General features: G+C 48.6%; 1 protein-coding gene across 4 annotated transcripts in view; it reads right to left on the bottom strand.

Moving 5' to 3' along the window:
* Window positions 1–8,648, bottom strand: part of OGT (O-linked N-acetylglucosamine (GlcNAc) transferase) — a 399,845-nt gene extending 391,197 nt beyond the window's left edge. Inside the window, exon 1 of one of the 4 annotated variants that reach the window (XM_078640248.1) lies at window positions 8,175–8,648. In XM_078640248.1, the coding sequence (XP_078496374.1) occupies window positions 8,175–8,211 (37 nt within the window). In that variant the 5' untranslated portion in view covers window positions 8,212–8,648. The remainder of the gene's footprint in view (window positions 1–8,174) is intronic. The other 3 variants (XM_078640247.1, XM_078640246.1, XM_078640249.1) reach the window with 3 other exon arrangements.
* Window positions 8,649–15,635: the final 6,987 nt, after the last annotated feature.

Genomic DNA, 15,635 nt, shown 5'->3' with positions numbered 1-15,635 from the left:
CACAAAAGCACTCCTGGCCTTTGCGATTTTCTGCAGGGGGAGTGATGCAAACAGGCGGAATCAAGGACACAAAAGCACTCATGTCCTTTGTGATCTTCGTGTTCCGCAGGGGGAGCGAACCAAACACAGGTGGAATCAAGGACATAAAAGCACTCCTGTCCTTTGTGATTTTCTGCAGGGGGAGCGAACCAAACAGGTGGAATCAAGGCCACAAAAGCACTCCTGGCCTTTGTGATCTTCATGTTCTGCAGGGGGAGCGAACCAAACACAGGTGGAATCAAGGCCACAAAAGCACTCCTGGCATTTGTGATCTTCGTGTTCTGAAGGGGGAGCGAACCAAACACAGGTGGAATCAAGGCCACAAAAGCACTCCTGGCCTTTGTGATCTTCGTATTCTGCAGGGGAGCGAACCAAACAGGTGGAATCAAGGCCACAAAAGCACTCCTGGCATTTGTGATCTTCGTGTTCTGAAGGGGGAGCGAACCAAACACAGGTGGAAATAAGGCCACAAAAGCACTCCTGTCCTTTTTGATCTTCTGCAGCGGGAGCGAACAAAACACAGGTGGAATCAAGGCCACAAAAGCACTCCTGGCCTTTGTGATCTTCATGTTCTGCAGGGGAAGTGAACCAAACACACCGGTGCAATCAAGGCCACAAAAGCACTCCTGGCCTTTAAGGACCTCATTTTGCTGGGCATGGACAGCATGGACCCTTTGGAACGGCACGCCATGTGCACCCATAAATGGAGAGGATAGTGAAGCTGGACAGACTGAGGACCTCTCCCGTGCCCCAATAAGGCTGAATCAATATGCTTCCTCCAGTCTGAAGAGGAGTGAACTTCCTGTACTTGAGACTAGTACAGAACAGCTTTACACTGATCCTTCCCTACACATGCATCAGTATCCTCGATGTGCCGTGTTCTATACATGCTTCTGAAGTCCTACATCAAAGGTGAATCCTATACTCTTACTTCTTTGCTGTTGGCCGGCAATACAGAACAGATCGCATTATGTATATTAACACCTTGGATGCTAATGCATTTCCAGCAATTTAGTGTAATTTCCATTCAAATGAATGGGCGCTGCATGACGAGCTGACCTTGTCATTAGCATGGAAGTGGTTAAGAACGTGTTTGTGAGGTCAGACCATACTGAGACCAGTTTCTTCTGACCTATTACGGCTTTTATTAACATCCCATTGCTGCTTGCCTTGAAAAAGTACGTAGGAGGAAACTTGTTGGCTGCAATTGTGTTTGTTTTGTACGGAAAGCCTGGATAATAAAAATAAAAACATTCTGGACTGCTTTTGAATACTTGTGAAGCTACGAATCAGCACTACTGTATGGACTACCTATGTGTGCCTCTGTACTTTTGTATGTTAATTCACTTTTCCTCTACGAAAGGCTCTCCAACGTGTGACACTGAAATAGGCATTATGCTCAAAGGGATGGATGAAATGGGTCATGAAGTACTAGGAGACTGCTGAGCGAGGTGAAGGTTGTCTGAAGAGCATCCGTTGTTGATGCAACATCCCTCCCAGGATACCCTGTCCGCAGCAGTAGCTCAGCTTACCCGTGTGTCGTGGCTTTTTAAAGATTTTGTCAAACACTCCTTTCCTTGGTGATTTCATAAATACGAGTAAGCGCTCCCACCCGCTCCACTATGTGGAGTAGCATTATCTTACTACCAGCGCTCCCCTCTAACTTGGGCTGTTTTTCCCACGGCTGGTGAGGTGGCCATTCAAACGACGAAACAAGGTAGATGGGAGGATATAAGCATAGTATGTGAATCTAGAAGTCTACGCTGAAAAACAAACCTATCACCACCAAAGAAAGATCAAACTATGGAAAGGTCAAGCTGGAGTAAAGGCCGAGCTCAATCCAAGGCACAGTTTTAATCAAATCGGAGTCCTTCGTGAAAGCTTGGGGGCTGAACAAGAGACAGGAGCCCATGGGTCACTGCCAGATCAAGGACTCGTAGGTAAGGACTGCTGCTGTGCCAGGGGCTGGGAACCATAGCCAGCAACGGGCCAACCCTGTGCCAGGGGATGGGCCCAACTCTGAAGTAATTCAGTCAGGGTCAAGAGATGAGGCTGCAGTGTGTGTTGACGCATGTGATCTCCGGTCCCCAGATACCCCCTAAACCAGGCGCTCACTTGCTAAATGAGGCTGCCAGCTACTTGTGCCTTGAATGTGTGAGCACTAACAAGGTGATGTGGCTGCTTGCCATGAGTGTTGCCTTCTATGACGTGTGGTGTCAGTCACAGCCTGTGTGGTCACCTGCGTTAGTGGGTGTTAAATTTCTGTTCCTTCTGTAACAGGTGTTGAAAGCTGTGTTTAGTTGTGTGGAGTGTTTAGTGGTGCAGGTGCCGCTACCTGTGATCCATGTGTGTATTGTGCCTGCGTGTAACAGGTGCTCGCGGATGTTTAAGTTGGCCTCTGTGGCATGTGTTGTGTGATGATCAGACTCCGGTGCCATAACCTGTCATGCATGTGACACGTTACTCTGTTCATATTCCAGGCATGTACTGTGCCTTGAAGGTCTGATGCCTGCTGCTGTGAAGTGTGCTATTGAGTGGGTGGCATACACTGTACCTGCTGTAGTTGCATGTGCTCTACCTGCTGAGGTGACATGCTGTTTCTGCTATAGAGGCACGTTGCTGTGTACTGTATTGTTCCTGCTGTGTTGACATTAGCCTTGTGATGCGCAGTGCTGCTGTTCCTTCTGAGGTGGCATGTCCTGTACCCTATTGTGGCTCGGTGTGACGATGTGCAGTGTTCCTGCTGTGGTGGCATGCCCAGGAAAGGGTGTGGGCCTCTGTAGCATGTGATCTCTACAACTGGCATATGGGATACAGGGGACAAAAAATGCTGTGTTTGTATCCTAGGGAAAGCAACAAATTGTTTTATACCTACTATTTATAGGAAAAAACGTACCAAGTGATACTCCTGGGTAATTGGGGCATATAGTATTCGTACCCTTTTACTTCATTTTTTATTTTTTAAGATATAAACATGTCATATGAAAAGGAAACTTCACGTTTTCTCACAGTTAACAATTTTCGGTCATATATAAAAATATACAATGCATTTAAACAATACAACACTTACAGATATACACTGTCTTTGCAATATATACAGACTGTTACTTCTCAAAAAAGAACAAGAGTCAAGCTTACGACTCACAAAACAATTCAATTGCAAACCAATGCGAACAGTTTTTTGCAATAATAGACCCTAAATCAATTCTGTGGTCTTATCAAGCAACTAATGGCTATTCTTTGTCTGTGTGTCACAGACAAAGAATAGCCATTAGTTGCTTGATAAGACCACAGAATTGATTTAGGGTCTATTATTGCAAAAAACTGTTCGCATTGGTTTGCAATTGAATTGTTTTGTGAGTCGTAAGCTTGACTCTTGTTCTTTTTTGAGAAGTAACAGTCTGTATATATTGCAAAGACAGTGTATATCTGTAAGTGTTGTATTGTTTAAATGCATTGTATATTTGTATATATGACCGAAAATTGTTAACTGTGAGAAAACGTGAAGTTTCCTTTTCATATGACATGTTTATATCTTATAAAATAAAAAATGAAGTAAAAAGGGAACGAATACTATATGCCCCAATTACCCAGGAGTATCACTTTGTACGTTTTTTCCTATAAATAGTAGGTATAAAACAATTTGTAGTCGGTAAAAATTGCTTTCCCCAGTTACAAATGGTCCAACTGACTACAAGTCCCAGGACCTAACTCCTTTTTCTTTACAAAGTGTTTGTATCCTAGGCATGTGCTGTTCCTGCTGTGGTACCATGATCTTGAAGGCGAGTGGGCTTTTGTGTCATGTGAAGTGTGATATCTAAAGTCAGTGAGGCATGTAAACGCGTTTGTATTCCAGACATGTACTGTCACTGCTGTGGTGTGGTCCTGCTGTGGCATGTCCTGGAGGGTGTAGGCTAGCAGAAAGTAATCGAGAGGTTGGTTATGAGGCGTTGCATTAAAAAAAAAAAAAAAGAGTATCTTGAGAACACAATGTTGTCAGGAGCAGAGAAAATCCAGGTTTTCAATAGTTTCCTGAACAGACTTCTGATTGAGCCAATCTCAATTGGAGCAGCAAAATGTTCCAGGTTCTGGTTCCTAGAACAGCTATGGTTTTGCATCCTTTAGTTTTCAAACGGTAGCTGGGGGCTGCTAACAAGTTACCCGAAGAGGACTGCAAAAAGCGTTGTGTGGAATAGGGACGTATTTTGGACCTAGGATATGTTGGCCCTCATGCTTTTGTTGCTTTATAGGTGATTGGTAAAACTTTAAACAGAATCCTTTTTAGGTTTCGCCTCGTCGAAAGCTGCGCCGCGCAGCTTTTCGGCGCAGGCGAAAACTTTTGTTTACCAGTATGTGGGCTTGTCCCGCCTCTGTTTTCCATTGGCTAGCTCCATAAATGGAGGCTAGCCATTGAAAAACAGAGGCGTCCGTCATTCTGTGAGGCGACTCGTGGGCGTTCCTGAGAATTTTTCTCATCCAGCCCCTTTTAAGACGTCAGTGCAGCGGGGTTTATTTTTTTGGGGTTTATTTTTTTGGTTGTCCATGTTTCTTTTGGTCATTCCGCGGCCGACCGAGGAAGTCCAGGTCCAGGTGAGTGCTTTTGATTGTGGCCGTTGCCGCCGCCCCCCTCCCGATTTCCGTGCTTTTCCCGCCCCCCCCCTCCCGCTGTCCATGTGTGCCCGTTCCCGCCCCCCCTCCCGCTGTCCATGTGTGCCCGTTCCCGCCCCCCCCTCCCGCTGTCCATGTGTGCCCGTTCCCGCCCCCCCTCCCGCTGTCCATGTGTGCCCGTTCCCGCCCCCGCCTCCCGCTGTCCATGTGTGCCCGTTCCCGCCCCCGCCTCCCGCTGTCCATGTGTGCCCGTTCCCGCCCCTCCCCTCCCGCTGTCCATGTGTGCCCGTTCCCGCCCCCCCCGCTGTCCATGTGTGCCCGTTCCCACCCCCCTCCCGCTGTCCATGTGTGCCCGTTCCCACCCCCCTCCCGCTGTCCATGTGTGCCCGTTCCCGCCCCCCCTCCCGCTGTCCATGTGTGCCCGTTCCCGCCCCCCCTCCCGCTGTCCACGTCTGCCCGTTCCCACCCCCCCTCCCGCTGTCCATGTGTGCCCATTCCTGCCCCCCCTCCCGCTGTCCATGTGTGCCCATTCCCGCCCTCCCGCTGTCCGTTCCCACCCCTGTCGTTGAGCTGGTGCATTGAAGCACTGGAGCTGCACTAGTGCACCCCGGGGTGCACTGGTCTCGCGCGATCGACACTGAGGCGAAACCGTTGCATTGTAAATGCTTGTTTAGATTGGCAACCCATGTTTAAACACATGGCCCCAAAAAGATAAATAGTTTACGACGAACAGAAAGCAGGCGAACCCCTCCAAGTGGGACGGCAGAAAAAACCAAAGGGAGGTAACACACAGCTCTTTTCCAATGGCTGGCCACCGTTTAGCATAAACGGTGACGCCAGCCAATGGAAAAGAGGGGCGGGGCTTAAAGCCCTTTACTGAAACTCCTCCAAAACAGTGAATCTCGCCGAGCGAGCTGCACATGTGCGCAGCCACGCTAGCCGAGACCGAAAAAGAGTGGAGCGGTTTTAATAAGTCATAAATGGAAATAAAATATCTACCTTCAACACCGTTTGCAACAAATTTAATTCAACATGTGTCAAACTTGAATCCCGCAAGGATCGATCCTCTCACCACCCCTCTTCAATTTCTTCATGAAACTCCTTGCAATTATTCTGAAGCAAGCAGGGGCTAGATATCACCTCTATGCAGATGACACTCAAATATACCACAAAATGACCCAAATTAATCACCCAAGGAAGTCCATCACCTTAATGCCATGCTAACCAAGACCTAAAACTGGTTTAACGCAAAACATTTAAAGCTGAACCCGGACAAAACGGAATACTGTCGTCTCTGAAAAGTAACCACCAACCTATCCAAAGCTGGCTCAAGAATCTTGATGCTCTAAACTGCCTCCTTGTCCTATCTGACTCTGTAAAATCACTAGGCATTACCCTGGATAAGAACCGGTCAATGAAGGACCACATCAAGAACTGTGCAAAAGGTGGAGTTTACTCTCAAACACCTCAAGAAAATTAAACCTTTCATTCCCCAGGATGATTGAGAATTGTACAATCCCTAGTCCTTTCTAAACTGGACTACGGGAACGCCATCCTAACAGGAGCACCAAAAGCTCACCTTGCCCCTTTAAGGTCAGTCAAATATGGCGGCTCGACTCATAACTGGTGGAAAAAGATTTGAACACATCACACCAACCTTCAATGCCCTCAACTGTCTTCTTATGGAAAGTAGATGTATTTACAAACTGGCCTGCATTACACACAAGGACCTCCACACCCAATCCCCCAATTAACTAAACAACAAACTGGTTGAAGCAGGAAAATCAAGAACTCTTGAGAAGCACCAACTCACTTCTCATCCCCCCCCCCCCCCCGAAATTGAAAAGGAAAGCAACCCAATGCCGATCCCTTCTCTGCTAATGTTACCAGAATATGGAACACTCCCTACTGACCTCAGATGCAACGCTGCCTTCTCTTGCTTCAAAAAAAGACCTGAAACTACTGCTCCTCAACCAATACTTCTCTGGCCAAGTTAACCAACCTAGACATCAATAGACTAATGGTCTCCCCTCTCACTCTGACTTTCAAGGATGGAGGTTATCTGACTTTCAACCACCTGCGTTTTTCACTACATACTCAAGTGTGATGTGTTTGCTTATATATTTTATGCGTCCTCATGTCCTACGATGTAGTGCAACTTTTTCTTTATGTAAAACGCGCTGATACCCCCGGGTCTACCTAGCACCATGTAAAAACTTTGTAAATAAAAAAATACCTTCACTCAATTCTACTCGGACTACTGTGTTGTGTCACAAAAAGGTATTAATCTAATAAATAAAATGGACGGGCTGAAGGGAGGAACACATGCTTACACCCTTACTCCTGCATGTGCAGAGTTGTTCCTGCTGTGTTGGCATGTGCTGAGCTGGTCCTGCTGTGGTGGCATGCCTTGGAAGGGGTGGGGAGGTGTAGGCAGCCCTGGAGGGGGGCCTCTGTGTGTGTGGTGCCAGCCACACGCTGCCGTGTTTGTATCCCAGACCTGTACTGTGGGTGCATGCCCTGGAAGGGGGGGGGTCGGAATGCCCTGCAGGGGGGTGGGGCATGTCCTGGGGGTTGGAGGAGGGGTAGGCATGCCCTGGAGGGGGGGGGGGTGGACAGGGGTTGGCATGCCCTGGAAGGGGGGTGGGTGGCATGCCCTGGAGGGGGGGTGGAGGGGGTTAGCATGCCCTGGGGGTTGGAGGGGGTGGCATGCCCTGGAGGGGGGTGAAGGGGGGTTGGCATGCCCTGGGGGGTGGAGGGGGTTGGCATGCCCTGGGGGTTGGCATGTCCTGGGGGGATGGAGGACGGTTGGCATGCCCTGGGGGTTGGAGGGGGGGTTGGCATGTCCTGGAAGGGGGGGGGGATTGGCATGCCATGGAGGGAGGTGGAGGGGGTTGGTATGCCCTGGGGGTTGGAGGGGGGTGGCATGCTCTGGAGGGGGGTTGGCATGTCCTGGGGGTTGGCATGCTCTGGAGTGGGGGTTGGAATGCCCTGGAGGGGGGGTTGGAGGAGGTGGCATGCCCTGGAGGGGGTTGGCATGCTCTGGAGTGGGGGTTGGAGGGGGGGGGGTTGGCATGTCCTGGGGGTTGGCATGCCCTGGAGGGGGGGGGGGTGGAGGGGGTTGGCATACCCTGGGGGTTGGAGGGGGGTGGCATGCTCTGGAGGGGGGGTGGAGGGGGGTTGGCATGTCCTGGGGGTTGGCATGCCCTGGAGGGGGGGTTGGAGGAGGTGGCATGCCCTGGAGGGGGGGGGTGGAGGGGGTTGGCATGCCCTGGAGGGGGGAGTGGAGGTGGTTGGCATGTCCTGGGGGTGGGTGGTGTTGGCATGCCCTGGCGGGGGGTCGGCGTGCCTGGGGGGCCTCTGTGCGGTGCTCCACGCTGCCGTGTTGTCATGCCGCCTCCATGTGCGGCTCCTTCCCCTGTCCCCGCGCGGAGCTCCCGCTGCAGCGCCGGGGGCCGCGCTGGTGGGGGGCCCGAGGCCCCCGGGGGGGGGTGTCAGGGTCTGGGCCCGGGTCCCGCCGCCCTCACCTGTGCTGTCGGCCACGTTGCCCACGGATGACGCCATGGTGTCCGGGCTGGCTGCCGGAGGCTCCGGGGGGGGGTCTCGGGCGTGCTCTGGCGGCGGCTCTGGCTCCAGGGGCGGTGCGCTCCCTCCGGCCCGCGCTGGCTCGGCTCCTCTCCTGCCTGCGGCTCGGCTCGGCGCTCCTCGCTCTGACGTCGCCGCTGAAATGGCGACCGCGGGGACCGAGGACAACAGCCGCGCCGGGACTACTTCCACACAAACAAGTGCGATGAATAACAGGCCCCGCCCACAACGGAAGGGGCTCCGACGGAAACCAGCGCGGGACTCGCACCGAGCTCGGCTCACGCCGGTCTCACGGCCGCAGGCAGCGGTCTCTGAGCGCAAGAGGGCGGCCAGAGAGCGTCAAACACCGACACCCGACACCGGTATCCCTCCGCGCTGTAGCAATGCGACAAACACGGGCGCACCGCGCATGCGCGTCGGTGCAAGCGGCGCTCGGATGAAGGGTGACACAGAACGGGGCGACGGAGGTCCGCTGTCGAACCTCTTTCAACGACGTCAACATGAATATATAATCACAGTCCAATGTATGCAACAACAATTCACATTCTATTTTAATGGCTACTAAAAATCAATTATCGCAGGGAACATGTGGAATGCGTATCATTCGATTTTTAAAAATATTTATATAAAGTTGTTTCTCGCAAAATATGTTTATCCCACGAAAATACTAAGATACTTAGAGAAAATGATACCCCTTTTCCTGTTTTTCATACAAACCATTTCGTTCAACAATGGCTTCCTGTTTACAAAAAGTGTTCTTGTCCTTCTTCTCTCTCTAAAGCTCCCCATCTATCTTTATACCTCTCTATAGCATCAGGCGCCCTCCACCAGGCTCTGTGAGCCCCGCCCCCTGGCTCTGAGCCCCGCCCCTCCCAACACGTCACCGCAGGTATTTTTCCTTAGGGTTCTAATGGAAAATTTCTAAGCAATCCTAAAGGAAATTTCGATTCTATTAAGGACATGGAGGCCAGGATTATGTTTAAGTTTCTTTACTATTTACTCGCAGCAGCTAATAAAAAACACAAACTACAGTACCCAACAGGCAGGTGTTAACAAACTACAAAATACATGATGTGGGCATGCCCAATCAGAACATGGGCAGTCTCAAAAAATGTCCTTGGGTTTGTGATATGTATACGTTTGTGCATTTATGAAATTGTACATTAGTAACACGGTGAAGAATAAGGGCTTGCACTTGAATATACATGTATAAACATAACATGCTGCCCTTTAAATCAATTGACTGTGACATATTAAAGTGACCTTTTGTGGCTAATGCTATCTAGGCCTCAGTTAGGCCTCAACGCCATCTTGTTTATAATGGATGACTCACCCTGCAAGTTCCCTTCAATATTATTTCTGCTGCACACAGTCAAGTAAAGTCATGTCTGATTATTTCCATTGGCGTTGTGCTCATATCTGCCAAGTTTTCAGATTGCTTATGTGTAACATTTCCATGGCTTCAATGCACTTATGAGTGACATTCAACTACCCAATGTCTGACACTTAGAATGACACATGTTTATTAAAGGTTTTTTTGTGAAAATGAATATACAACGATACACACTCATTGATAACATCATACAGAGCCAGTAGGTGAGGAACAAGTCCGAAACCCTAATCGTCTGTACAACTGCATCAATATATCCATCCATTTTTGCATGACAAGGCGTTTCCCACATGTCATATGACTACTCCTCCCGTCCAAATTGCTGGACAAACACGTTATGGTACATAGAAAAACTTTAACTTTGCAATACTTGTCAATTACAGAAGTAAAATGCTTATGGCTTTACTCTGCCATATTGTTAGGCTCCCACTCTGCCCACACACTGCAGGAACAAGGTATGTTTCAATCCACTTCCCCGACTCACTAGCCACTCACACGATATTAACAGTGAGTAAGCCAATGACCCAGAAAAGGGGGTGGAATATGTAGAGACACCAAGCCTTCCACCCATGTAGAGCGAAGAAGAAACTGCTCCCTTCTCCACGCTTCCGCACCTGCATAGACAGGGGAAAAATAACACTTTACAGTCTCCAATCAGTCCCCAACCCTACAACATCAATTACCATATCCCGCATAAACCAACACATGGGCTTACCAGTGACAAGTGCAGGCTTTGCATCGAGGAGGCTTCAATCAACAGATATAAATAACTCCAAGATAACATCTCCTGGAGAATATTCTATGACTGAAATAACAGGGAATGTCTCTGTGCTCTTTACGATTTTTTTAGGGGAAAAACATGTCTATTAATTGACATGAACAAAAAACCCCTACGTTTTCTATTAAATACGTGACACCAGTGACTCGAGAAGGAACAGGGAATAGGGGTGTAACAGAACCAAAAACGCCCTTCGTTCGAAATCGAGTTTCACTCGCGGAATGACCGCAAACGTCGTTTCCGGTACACAAAGATGTGGAGCGGTGTACAAATGGTAAGCGCGATGCTAGTAACGGCGCTATACCAACACACGGGGAAATGAAACGAAAGGCAAAAGGAACAACTGCCTGCCGATCGGGAGAGAAACAGGAGCCCCTGACTCTCCCGAAATCTGCAAATAACGAGGCAATTAGGCACGAAATAAAACAAAAGAAACGGGGACTCAGGGACAAGGAAATGACTATCTAACTAACTTGCTAAGAACAGGGAGAAGAAGGTAAAAAGGGGGAGGGACATGATATCAAAAAAATAAAGCTTCAAGAAAAGGGGAATCACACCAATAGTTCTCACGAGCCCGTGAGAGCCAGCTAAATTTGAATAAAAAAACACTGGAACCAGGATAGAGGAACCCACAGGTTGGCAATAACAAGCACTGACAATAAGGTAGGACTAACCTTTATCCAAAACAGGCAGGTCATGTGATGGTAATTCATGGTCACCGAAAGAGGACTGAGGACTGATTCCTAACACATATCACAGTAATCTGTTTAGTAAGTCAAACAATTGTATAAAAAACAACCCCTAACATGGGAGGAACTATCGGGATTGCGATGGGAAGGGAAATAGGTGCCGCAAAGAGGTATAGGAGGGAATAAAGATCCCGGCCGACATAGAGGGGGATCCCCATCGGCTATCCTATGGGAGCACAGCCTGAGTGCTAGGAGAAATGACCGCCCAGTGTGGGGTGCAAGGGTGTCGCAGGGATTCTGCTCCTACACAGAACTGTGCACAGAGATCCAGGACCTCAGTGATTTGTGGTGTACCAAAAAACTCACCCCAGTGCCTAGAAACACTAACCAGCTAGCATCAGTGTCACATTAGCTCTTCATCCTATAGCAAAGGAACCAATGATTAGACAACCCAGAACATGCGACTTAGGTTATACTCAGGAATGGTGGGAAGCAAGAACACTCTTTCGTTATACTCTTATACCAGTCCACAACAAGAGTAATAAGAGACACAGGCAAAGTTAAAATATTTATTTTAAGGACGCGCTCTAAAATGCAGTATTTTTCCTAACATACGCAGGCATACAATCAGAAATAATATGGTCAGCATTGTTACAGTTCCATAAAACACAAAAGGAGAAATCATATTACAATAATGGTGAAATAGGTCTTATAGTGCCTAATATTACACCCTCCCTAGATAGGAACTATGTTTTATAAACTGTAGAAGGTCTCTTAGGCTTGTTTGGGGGACCCCATACCTCTAAGATCAGCAGTAGTGTATCACATCAGGATCTGCAAAAGCTCTCTGTCTCTCTGGAAAAACGGGCTTCTTCCAAGTGTGTGAATCATGCTTACAGTGCATTATTAAAGGCGCCAGAATCACGTTGGCTGCAGCTGCATATATTTTATGGCTAGAACATGAGCCGATCAACCCGAACAACAGCTACCTTGTTATGATAACCTTGGAGGCTTTAGCTCTCAGTGTGCAGACTAGAGTCCTGATGTAAGTCTAGGGATGCTGAAAACAAGCCATTCTCATGTTAAGCATGTAGGAGAGTGGGGTCTGCAATCCTATGGTCACCCCAGATTTTTGCCTTTTGCTTCACTGATTTACGATTTTCCCTGGCTGTGGGCCTGCTAATCAGACCCACAGCCTAGCTGTTCTCTCTCTAAATTGACAACCATGTACTTTAGGTGCATTTACCAATTGGTACTGGACCACCTTATCAGTCCCTGTACAGTATACCTTAGGTATCCAGGGCATAGGTGTACCCAGGGCCTACCAGGGGCTGAAGCATGTATTATGCCACCCCTGGCTGGCCATCTAAATCTGACACAACTGGCTGCATGACAGCTGGGGCAAGGTGGTGTAATCACCCTTTGCTGTAGATATAGTATACCTATATCTAACCCTAAAATGGACACATATATTCCTATCAGTCACTCCTATGGCAGGCCTTATCAATCCTGAAGGCAGAGTGCTTGGAATTATGTGAGATGGTGCTCTGGCATGAGCTGAGCACGTTTGCAGCTTGCGGAACCAAGTCCTAATAGCTGTTCCATGATAACGCTATACCATATACTCTTAAGTGCATTATCAACCTCGCGGTTAAATGCTAACTCTGGTATAACATTATCAAAACATGTCGAGTAAGGTGTCATACGATTTGGAATACTACCCCCTCGCCAATTCTGGCGACGGGGGTAGCATTCCACCCTTCTAGAGGGACACGACATGTATGTAACTGTGAACCCCGGTTAAAGTTAACTTGAGCCTCAGCATCACAAAATGGATGCTGCCACCACAGACACAAGTCTGACCTCCTGCTGCTGGGAGTCCTTCCAGCGAGGATGACTTGGACAAAGGGTTTCCTGCCTTGGGAGGTGCTAGCACCACCCCAGACAGGATTTTGTGTATTGGGGAGGATAGGCCTGAAAGGAATGAGACATGCCTGGGGCACACAAGGTGTCCTGTGCATACACCGGTTCAAACCAGTTGCTGGGGCATCCCTGCCCCAGCTCTGGCGGGAAACCGGACAAAGGATAGGGGGTGTAGCCACCCCCCTTCCTGGTCCCACCCAGGGGAGGGACCTAGTCAGTAGTGCAGCCCCCTTTAGGAGAATAAAGATAGGAGCTGGTTCCATTCCAAATTAGATTATCCTGAACTATTCAACAAGAAGAAACTCTGGCCTTCGACGTTCTGCTCCACAGAAGACTGAAGAATCTCCCTTGTGGGCAAGGAGTGTTCACCCTGCAACTGCAGGCACCATCAAGCGTCCAGTGGCTTCACTTTGTCGTCTTCCCTCGAGGATCCAGACTTCAGAGCCCGACGAGACCCGGATTCCCAGACCTCTCCGACCTCAACTCACATCTGCAGCAAAGCTGAGACCCGTGGGTGCGACGAGACACGTGGGACCGGCCATCTTGAACGAACCTGCACTTCGCTTCCAGCACGACTCCCGAGGTAAACTCGACCAAGTGCTTTGGGGATTGAGAAGCCCCAGCCCCGAGCAGCCCCTGCACCGAAGATCAGCCCTCCAGCATCCACGAGATCTGCGTGGGGCCCTTCTGCTTGTTTGCTGCTCGACGCGTTGTCTGGTTACTTGCCGGCTGGCTAGTGGCCTCCTAGACGACGAACTTTGAAATCTTTGCTGCTGGTCTGGTTGCTCCAGACTGGCCCTTGCTCCCTTTCAAAAGAGGGGCACCCCGGACTCTCCTAGTCCGCACCAGACGTCTTTTCCCTTCACCACGTGGGTTGCCTTTGCCAAGGCCTGTTGACTCCAATCCCGGATCCGACACCACCGACAGCGAGAGCCTGCGTGGGACAGCTCGTGCCTCCATCCTGGTCTTCGAAGACGCCTCCTGGTCCACGTGGCTGCAGAGTCAAGCGTCCACTCTTCACCTAATCGCAACAACAGCATCTGGTTCCTTCCTGGTTCCACACCGGTCACTGGCTAGTGACTTTGAACACTGTCCCCTCTGCTTTCAGGTCCTCTTCTTCACCGATCCACCCTTGGATCGCACCGGACATCTTCCTCCTGGTCGCCTGCAGTATCTTTTCTTTCAGGCTCCATTGACTTCAACGCGAGAACCCGACACACTTTGGCACCTATGCACCCGCAGTCCGTGGGTGAGGTAATGAGAGCATTTCGGTGCTCAAGGGTAGTCTAACTGTCCTAGTGTCCAATTCCACAGTCGTTGTTGTCCTACCTAGTCAGGATTGTCCGTACTTACCTTTTACTTGAACTGTACTGTCCATAGACGTTGTTACGCATCTCGCGTGTGAGTTCACACTCTGCACACGCGTTCCGTGGGCCTCCTATTACTTACCTGAAGTTAGTGTAGCGTGGTCCCATCGATCCTACAGCCTCTGGACAGCTCCATTTCTTTTATCGACTCTCACATTCCACTTACTTAGTATATGGTTTGTCGTGCCCCTAGGGCACCCTTGTAATTTTGTGCAACTTGTAGTATTTTTCGTAAGAGATTGTCATGTGCTTAGCTCTCTGACCTCATAAAGAGTTCAGAGGTGTTGTTATTAATAAATATACTGTTTATTTTCATAACAACCTGTGTGGTGTCCTTTCATCTGGTATTCAAGGGGTTATATTGTGGTAAAACAGCTGGCTTCACATGCCAAAAGAGTTTAGCCTAAGACTGCTTTGTCCATGCTATCATTAGGATAGCTGGTCTATAAGGTTGACTTACAACCAATCACCATAAGGGTTGTTTGGACTGATACAAGGTGATCATATATCAGGCCAACTTCTCACATTGGTGTGCAGCGGTTGGGATTTGAGCTTGCTGTTGTTTTTACCACATATAATCTTGAAATATCATTTGAAAGATCACATAAGGTACCTAGGTACATATAACAAGCTTAGAAATACTCTGAGTTCTACTGAACCAGCTGTTGTAGTGGAAAGGGCCTAGCACACCCTGACTACAACTCTTAGCAAGGGATCAGTAGGAAAACCCATAGTGTAGGTAAGTGGGATGTATGACGTTACAACGCATACTTTTACAACGCATACCGTTACAACGCATTTTTTACAACGCAAAAACTTTTACAACGCATACCATTACAACGCATGTTTTTACAACGCAAGTACTTTTACAACGCATGCCATTACAACGTAAGTATTGGTAAGTATATAATATTTTTTTTTAAATTAATTGTAATTAATATAATTTAATTTAATTTAATTTATTTAATTTAATTTTTTTTACCCTGTACCCCTGTACCCCAAAAACCCAAATTAACCCAGAAACCTAAAAATACCCCTGTACCCCAAAAACCCAAAACTGTCCCTGAACCATAAAAATACCCCTGTACCCCATAAACCCAAAACTGTCCCTGAACCCTAAAAATACCCCTGTACCCAAAAACTGAAAACTGACCCTGAACCCTAAAAATACCCCTGTACCCAAAAACTGAAAACTGTCCCTGAACCCTAAAAAAAACCCTGTACCCAAAAACTGAAAACTGACCCTTAACCCTAAA

Source organism: Lissotriton helveticus, chromosome 4_2, assembly GCF_964261635.1.
Source record: "Lissotriton helveticus chromosome 4_2, aLisHel1.1, whole genome shotgun sequence".
Classification (NCBI taxonomy): domain Eukaryota; kingdom Metazoa; phylum Chordata; class Amphibia; order Caudata; family Salamandridae; genus Lissotriton; species Lissotriton helveticus.
This window is presented reverse-complemented; position numbering and strand designations above follow the sequence as displayed.